Genomic DNA, 9,740 nt, shown 5'->3' with positions numbered 1-9,740 from the left:
TTATTTTCTTCATGTACATATACATTTTTTGGTTGTTTAACTTGTTGGTATATATATTTATAACTTTTATATATATAACATAAAATAATAGTTAATATTTTGTATATTTAGTGTGTATTAGATAAAAAAAATACATATACATGAATAAGAAATATATAAATAAAAAGCACATTTAAGCTCGTGACTACTCAAGCTCAATATATAAAAGCTTGGGGGTTTGAACTTGTTTAAGCTTTGTTCGATTTGAGGTCTAGCACAATGGCACATAGAGATGCACAAACAAGGTGTTTTCAGGAACAGAAACCGGGTAGGAACCGGTTCCGGTTATGGTAAAAAAACTCAAAATTGTGTCGAGTGGGAATCGGTTCCGGGTATTTGACCGGGTTTTTCGGATTTTTTTCGGGTTTTGGGTAGGTCGGTTTTTGACAGGGTATTCCTGGTTTCGGTCCCGGGTACGGCTTTGGGGAGAATTCTAATACTATGTCGTACCCGAGGAACCGATTCCGGGTTGTGTTCAAAACCGGTTATTTTATGCACCTCTAGCGCCCCAACCCAAATGTAAACATATTAAAAAAATCATCATAACAGGTCCATTATCCAAGAGTCCAAAACACCAAACAAACATCAGCCATCAATGTATCATGACCCAAGCCGTCCCACTCCTACATATAAGTTACAAGCATATAACCCAACAAACAAGTATACCATCAGTGGGCTGGGCTAGCAGCAACCCAATTTAATTAAACAAACTAACCCAAGAACCCAACCAATCTCATAGCTCAATAATGATTTTGCTATTTGGTAAGTTGTAGGTTTATTTTCTTTCATTTTTTTTTATTTTTTTAAGATTCACTTGCATAAGGAAGGTCATTAATAATTTAATCTGGGGCAACTGATATATACTTGAGTTTACATTACATGGTAACATGGTTCTATACTTCTACTTGAAGTATTTGGGCCGGACTTGGCTAAATGGGCTTATGTCTTTACAAAACTTCAATCAGGTTTATGAGACTATTCAAACATAGCTTGGAACTTGCGTATTTCAACTTTGAAACTTCATAATTGAGTTTGAAACACAATAACCGGTCTAATTTCAACTAGAACAAAGGAAGAAACATAAAAAGACATTATACAATTAACCAAAGTTAACGAAAGCCGATCCATAACCGCTGTTTAACTGACCTATGGTTAACCGACCATTCGATTATGGTTAGGTTGGTTGTCGAGAAAGGTTTGCTAATTAGTTAAAGTGTCACGTCATTGCCACATAAGCAATGAAGATCATAACTAACCCACTCGTTAACTCATGCATTGCGACCTAACTAAACATTAAAATAAAAACCACAAAAAAAAAAGAAAAGAAAAAAAATGTGATAGGTTATTTGGGGGTGGCTCAATCATTTCTTTGTTAAAAGCCTTGTAGCTGACGTTAAGTGCCGACCAGTTAGGCGATAATACCCATTTGCAATCCCAAAAGAACCAACCTTATGGTTAAGCAATCTTTTATAACTTAACCTCGATTATGGTCAGTTAAGCCTCCATAACTGACTTTGCACGCCCCTATTTATTGGAATTGATCAAGCTTCGTGATGTATGGATTACCACCGTGTCATTTCTTTTTCTTTTCAATCCGCACACTTCGTAGTTTAATTCTCTTTGTATTTGATATAAACCTTATATATATTTCCTAATTTTACCTTATATATTATCTATCTTATAGTTGCCTACCAAAAAAGATAATGTATCGAGCTCTGGTCGCCCTTTATCGAGCAACCAAATTGTTTGACTTCTAAATTGTGAGCTTTCATTGATTTAACAATGTTTAAACCTGTTTAAGTTTAAAAAAATATAAGAGGGTTATGGGTCTCACCAAACCCGGGTAGCTCTTAAACGGGTTATAACATCTCATTTATTTGTGAAACCCTTTTATTATCAAACAATAATTTTCGCGAATCATTAGTCTTACCGAACCCGAATAGCCTTTAAACGAGTTATAACATCTTATTTATTTGTGAAACTCTTTCATTTTCAAACCTTAATTTAATTTTTATCCTTTACATATTCTCCCTCGCTGGTCTATCTTCTCATTCGCCGATTAACTTCCAATTACTACTCATCATCGTAAACATCCCCTCTCATGCATCAATAACCATCGTCACCTACATCAGTCGCCACTTATTTGTTGGATTCTCCTCAAACACCATGATGAATACTTCATGAACATAAAAGAACATAAACAAACACAATTGAACAAAGTTAAACGAACATATATGAACAAAGGTAAACGAACACAACAAACTAAAACGAATATAAATAAACACACCTAATGAACACAAACGAACAATTATTACACATTAGGTAGATAATTCTTTCAATTTTTCATCCTAAAATGAACATAATAAACATAACCTACCAAAAATTGATCATTTAAACCTATTACAAACTTTATTTACAATAAATTAAATTAAAATATCAAAAATATATATTCACAAAATTAGAGACATCAAATGTAAAAAAAAAGTAAAAAAATCTCCACAAAACGAGGGATGAAAGCTAATTTATAATTATAGTTATAGTAGCTTGTTGAAAAATTAGATTTAAGTGAAATATATTCAAAGTTCAAAACCGATCCTTATCCTAGTGTGGGCCCGGCCTGTTTAATGGACGTAAGTCGAAATAAAGAGACCAAATGACTCAAAAGTGGGCCGTTTTCCAAACCCAAATTACCAAATTACCCATGTTTAATCTATCAACTTTCACTTTCAACATTTAAAGAAAAGGTTACAATTTTTATTATATAAATATAAATATATAATAAACAATTTCAATTCATATATTCAATATAATTTATGGGGTGATTGACCTTTTATTGGTGGTAAACGCCGTATTTATAATGATCTTAAAATAACATTATTGTATGTCTAAGAATGAAAGATGATATCATTTATAGCATTGTCAATGTTTTTATCCAAATTTGTCAAAAATTAATAAATTATAATCTTATTTTTCTTGTTACAAATAAAAGTTTTACGGCCATCTTTTTTTTAATGTATTTGATTCAATATAATTATATAAAAGTTGATTGTATCAAAATATATTGATACATGTATTTTTTGTGTAGTGTCTAAAAACACATTATTTTTAAAGGTGCATAACTTGGTATTTTTACCATTTTATATACCTATTGACTCGAACAAGACATAAAATTATTATTAATATTACTATTAATGTCGTTGTTAAACTAAATAACTTTATTTTTGTAATTGTTTGCTTCTGTTTGATTAAACTCTGGATATATACCAACACCATATGCGTGTGAATTCGGTATATTTTGGTTTCAAGTTGTGGATCACGTACATAACTATTCGATTCTCGGCCCACCATTACATAAAAATGTCAAAAGTATAAGTCTGGTACATTTAAAGATAGTTATTTTAATATGTAACATACTAGTACAATACGTGTCAAAGTTAATATCTTTTACGTTAATATTTTAAAAACAAATACTCTTAATTTGTACATTAGACAGTTTGCTTTACATCACATAACATGTCCACACACATTCTTTTTGAATACTTTTATTTAATTAGGGTTTTGTTAAACATGAAATAATCATACAATTACCTCATGAGTCCCTTTAACCACAATCATGTGTAAATGAACAAACTTGAAAAGTGCCTTGACCCTTGGGTCCACTCATATGTGAAAGTGAAAGAACACATCAAATAAAGATACCATTGAGCAAGTAGAGAGAATATGTTAAAATTCCATGTTCTGTCTTATCAGTTTTGTTATTTGTTAGTTGATTATCATGCACAAGAAGAAAGACTTTTATTGACCAATTTTTTCATATGTTTTATCAACCGGTTGTTAAGAGATCAATTCAACTTACAAGAGTCCAAAACCGTACGTTTGGCAAACATAATGCTCGAGGCTTTAATCCTTCCTAGCCTAATCATTGTTCACCCTAATATGGACGTAAGTACAAAAGTGAAATACAACTTTACTACTTTTTCAGGTTTTGTTATCAATTATCAGACTGAGCCTAACAACACCTTTAGTGTCGAAATCGCCATCAACTACCAACCTTTCGTTGATATACCCGATATCTTTTCATATAGCTCATATAGAGATACCATGTTCGAATATCATGATATCCTAACAATAGTTATTTTGTTCACCAATGGCATTTACATGCATCTCTCATTGTCTTTTAAGTGGGCTATCATTTATAAATGATGTAGAGTCATACCAATTAGTGATAATGCTCAATATTGGCAATTTGAAGTGCCTACTTTTTAGTGCCTTTACACACAAAGGACCCTACCTAAATAGTGACCCAATATCACATCTATATATTTACTGCCACACCTACAATTTTCAACATCTTATTCTCATAATTACATGAATTAAAATCCAAGCAAGAGCTAGTGTTGTTACATAAATCAACATTAAAGGAATAACTTGAGTTTACGTAAAAATTAATCATCACAAATTAATATTCTTACAATCTTATCTTAACTTGAGGGTTGTCCTTAAGGTTACACCTTTATTGTCCTTTTTTATATTTTACAAGCTAAAGTTATCCTGTAGTTCAAAGATATTGTTTTTTTTAGCTTTTTCATATAACAAATCTCAAATTCCACATGTCTCATACATCTCTTGTATTTCAAAACTAAAATAACATAACACTATTACACTATTGTAAGCTAGGGCTAACTCCTACGGCCACATCAGTTTCGCGCCCACCCACATCGCACTGGTGGGGGCCTAGGCCTTTCTTCCATGACCCCTCCATGGCGTGAGTTTCTATTGTTTGTTAATTTAAATCCAGCATCAGATCATAATCACACATCTCACCATTCTTTAAATATTTAAAAGATGAAACCCATGTGAGACGATTACATATGTTTGTGTGAAAAGCGAAACCCCACCCGTGAGACAGTTTTGTAATACTTTTTTACTCAGTTAGTTAGATTATTACACATAGTCTAAGCAACAAGAATTCTTTTTAGGATGGTGCATTTTGATTGGCCATAGTATGTGCATAATAACATATATATTTGCATATTACATATACATATCACACTACAAAAGTAAATAATATAGAAAATAAAAATTGCATAAGAAATAACAAAAAAATAGTGTCTTCTCTACACGAGTGATCAAACACAAGCAGACGAAAATAATTGGTTTTTTTTATTTTTGTTTATTTATGAGATACGATGTATGCTATCTAAAAGGGTGTAGCGACACAACTTGAATTGCTCCTTAACATGCTATTTTATTGAAATCAGTTTGTTTTAGTTTGTAAGCATTATATGTATACCATCTATATGGAATGTTGTATCAAAAGATGTCGTTACACTTTTACATCTTAAACAATCTAACCATTAAACATCTATCATAACATTTACATATAAGAAACTATGTTAAGTATTGATATAAGTGTTATTACTATATCTAATATTATTAAAATGAATGTCTTTTTATGACATTATCTTATGTATATTATCCAAATATAAGAAAAACAAAACTCTACTTAGGTTTCCCAGAATTTATAAGCTAATATTGTTAATGTATCAAAAGATCGACTTGTTAAAAGCTACAACGCCATAAATGTCAATAGTTTTATTAGGTCTAAGAATCACCTTTTGTCCAGGTTGTGGCCGTTTGTGAGAACGTAATGTTTTTAGCTAGAGGCTATAACGTTGAGTGCTTTCGCACCATACAACTTGGACAACAACTAAACAACATATTAAGATCATAACCCTATGGAGTGGGTAGTGGAACCTTTTGGCCCACATGAAAAAACCTTAACGAGTCTTATTGTATCATGTCATATATGGCAATGCTATGAAATGAACGATTTAATAATCTTGTGAACCATATATCATTATGATAACAGGCTACTAATATCATCTCAAAACAAAAAAAAATTATTATTTACTTGCATTCATATCTTTAATTTAGTCCTCAAAGATCATAGAACAAAGAATGGGGGAGTGTTTCTGACTTTCTACAACTAGGATATCTAGGCTTAAACCCGGTCTAGGGTTTGGAGGCGGCACATGATAGGGTTAGTCGGACCTAGTCCTTGCGCCTGGTTAGGGGTTTTCTTGTTGATTAAGTTACCAAAGGTCTAACCCTAATTAAGTTCTCATTGTAGTTGTAATTTTGCATCATTCAATAATAAAAACCCTAGTTGCCGGCAGTTGATGCAGGTTGGTCTAGACCCAACCACGTTAAATTCTCGTGTTCTATATTTGCATCTTAAGGTGTTTGTGTTCAGTTGTTTGAGTTCTTTATAATCCCTAACAGTTTCTTGTATGTTTAAGAACAATATGACATTCTATTCTAGGTATTTGAAGAAGATCAACCATGAAAATAGTTTAAGGCTCACTATGAGTTTATATTTTACTTTTGGCCGATGCTATGATTTTAATTAATACTTGAAATAAAATATGTCTTAAGCATATTCCTTGTTTATAGAAATTTACTTCATCTATCCTTAACTTATGTTATCTGAAAAAAAAAAGTTAATAAACCAACTTGGTTATTTATTTGAAGTAATAAAGTGATAAACTTATTTTCATAAAACCTCAAAATGAATGTTGATTTACTATAAATAGTAAAGCACCAAAATGGCAAAATATGTTACCTCATACATGGGTCACCCTCAATAATTGCTTTTCCACAAAGCCATATGATTATGACCCCGTCGCAATCAGCCGCCGTCAAAAGACAAGGTCTCTCACTCGATGGTCTTCAATGAATGGCAGGAGGCTTCAACAAGGAGAGGCAGAAGGATTACTAAGACGGACGTGGCGAGTAACAAGGTAATAACGAAAATCTTCGTTTCGAATATCCCCCCGAAAGGTTCGTCCTCAGATCTGAAAGAGGTTTTCGGAAGGTTTGGAGTATACGAGGGATCTTATATTGCAAGGAAACTCGACAGGCGGGGAAAACGATTCGGGTTTGTTTCGTTTAAGGATGTTCATGATGCAAAAAGGTTGGAAGGGGAGATGGCTGATTTATGGGTGGGATCGTACAAGTTGTTCGTGACTCTAGCAAGATTTGTCGATGGAGAGACGGTTGATAAGTCCAATCCGGATACGAAAAGGAAGGCTACGATGAACGAAAATGCGTCCCATGCAAACCCTAATATAGGGGGAGCAAAAGTTTCGGATGTTCATTCTGATGGCCGAGGGGATAACAATTCTGTATGGGGAGGTAAGAGATCGTTCTTGGATACGGTGTTAAACAGGAACAAGGTGGATGTTATCAACGTTGATGATAACGTGGAGGGATTCGTCCAATGGCATGGTGTGTCTTTGGTCGGAAAGGTGATTGATTTCAATACCTTGACTTCCTTGAAGACGCTCTTGAGAATCAGAGGGTGGTACGAAGTGTCTATCTAGTACGTGGGTGGTCTTTCGGTAATGGTAGTTTTCAACAGTAATGAGGGAGCCGATCGTTTTTTGGAGGACAAGCAGATGTGGTCAGATTGGTTTGAGGTTTTGTCTAAATGGGAGGGTAACTATAAGGAGGCAAATCGGATAGCTTGGCTACAGGTTCATGGTGTGCCGGTTCAGCTTGCTCTGGATCAAGTGCTTGATTTGGTTGGGAGTCGGTATGGTAGGGTTGTTCAGCCGGCGAGAATGTCGGTTGTGGATAGTAATTTCTCTTACGCTTATATAGGTGTACTGACGGAATTTTGTAGTAGAATTGTGGATCAGGTTGATATCCGGTGGAGGGGCCTTTCGTTTAATGTGTGGATTGATGAAGATGTGGGGGAATGGATTCCGGATTGCGTGGAGGAATTCGATAATGTGTCGAAGCCTCTGGAAAAGGAGGATGTTATGGGTGTTGATTCTCGGGGGCATGATGAGGAGGACGGAGTCGGAAGGAATGCTAACGTGATAGACGGGATGACAGATGAGGTGGAGTTGGGCGAAGTTCGGAACAATCAGGTTTTGGAAGAGAACGAGCAGGCCGAGAATGTTCTTGAGGAGTCGACAGACGGTCAGTTGTCTGTGCGAAAGAAATTTCGTCGAAAGAAACTTTTTAAAAATAGGGGTGAGTCTAGTGGTTCTCAAGAAAGACCGAAGAAACGGCTTAGGGACGACAATGATTCGTTTGTGTTGGATAAGCTTATCGGTATTATCTCTGCAAATACGGTGTATGATGTTGATGAGGAAACGGTTTCTAATGAAGATGGGGTGATACCGGATCTGAATACGCAATCGGATGCAGATATTGAGGTTTGTAATGTGGATGATCAAATGGATGGGGCTTGTGGGCTTCAACAAAAAGGTATTGGAAAGCCAAAGGGATCGATTACTTTTGAGACTGATCAAACAATCTCTTTGGGTAGAGCTTTAGGTGTGGACGGCTTAAATGATATTGTGCCAGAAGTTCAGGAGGTTTTGCGATGTGAAGGGTATCAAGAAGGTGGACAATGAACGTCCTTTCACTGAATATTCGTGGGTTAGGGAATTCCAGTAAAGCGGATTGGGTTCGTGGTTTACGTATTCACCACGAGGTGAGTTTCATGATGATTCAAGAAACGCAATTTGTGGATTTGGGCTCGATTGATGTGGGGCGTTTTTGGGGGAGAGGGGATTTTTGTTTTGATTGGGTTGCCTCGCACGGTAGATCGGGTGGTTTGTTATCTTTATGGGATCCGAAAATTTTTGCAAAGACGGACGTCATTAAATTATCGAATTGCCTTTTGGTCTCCGGCAATATTAAAGGTTGTGATGGAGCGAATCACATGCTTAATGTGTATGCTCCTCACAATGCGGTAGATAAACGGTTTTTGTGGGCGGAAATTAGTAATTTAATAGGCGGAGGAGATGGTTTGTGGACGGTCGCGGGTGATTTCAATGCGGTCAGAAGAGAATGTGAAAGGAGGAATTCTTTTTTTAACACGTCCGAGGCGAATGAGTTTAACGACTTCATAGATAACTCGAATTTACACGAGTTCTCATTGAAAGGGAGACGCTTCACGTTTGTGGCAGGTGATAAACTAAGCCGTATTGACAGAATTTTTGTTAATTGGAATTTTTTCATGAAATGGCCAAATGCGGAGTATGTAGCGCTTGGTAGAAAGATGTCCGATCATAGCCCTCTTGTATTGAAAACGACGTCTAGGAATTTTGGGCCTAAACCATTTAGATTCTACAATTCTTGGCTACGCCGCGATGATTTTGGTGACGTCGTAAAAAATTCTATTTGTGGGGGCGGTTTCGTGGGAGACCCGGATTGCATTTTGATGCAAAAGTTCAAAAAGCTTCGTGTCAACATATCGATTTGGGCTGATTAGTGTAAACAAAAAGAATTGGGTGAGAAACAATTGTTGGAAAAGGAACGAGGTGAATTGGATGACATTTTAGAAGTACGTCAACTTTCAGAAGTGAAGATGTGGACATTGGAAGAAACTAAACAGCGTCTATGGGAGCTAGAAAGTCTTCACCAACAGGATTTGAAACAGAAATCTCGGTGTAAATGGGCAACACATGGCGACGACAATTCAAGGTATTTTCATGGTTTCATCAATAAACGGAAGGCCGCAAACTACTTTCCTGGATTGATGGTTAGAGGTATATGGGAGTCGAAGCCGAATATCATAAAGCGTGAGGTGCTTCGCTTTTTCAGTACTAAGTTTAAAGAGAATAGTGCGAGAAGACCGAAGCTGTTGGTGTACGGGTTGAAGAGGTTACAGGCGGAGGAGG

General features: G+C 35.5%; 1 protein-coding gene across 1 annotated transcript; it reads left to right on the top strand.

The window, feature by feature from the left end:
* The first annotated feature begins 8,464 nt into the window (after window positions 1-8,464).
* Window positions 8,465-9,331, top strand: LOC143552647 (uncharacterized). Its single transcript, XM_077042810.1, has one exon. The coding sequence runs from the start codon at window positions 8,465-8,467 to the stop codon at window positions 9,329-9,331; it is 867 nt and encodes a 288-aa protein (XP_076898925.1).
* The last annotated feature ends 409 nt before the right edge of the window (window positions 9,332-9,740 follow it).

The sequence above is a fragment of the Bidens hawaiensis genome, unplaced genomic scaffold (assembly GCF_021521415.1).
Source record: "Bidens hawaiensis isolate Kalapana, Puna unplaced genomic scaffold, B.hawaiensis_p1.1 tig00016968_1, whole genome shotgun sequence".
NCBI classification, from domain to species: domain Eukaryota; kingdom Viridiplantae; phylum Streptophyta; class Magnoliopsida; order Asterales; family Asteraceae; genus Bidens; species Bidens hawaiensis.
Note: the sequence above shows the minus strand (reverse complement) of the source record. Positions and strands in the feature narration are given on the sequence as shown.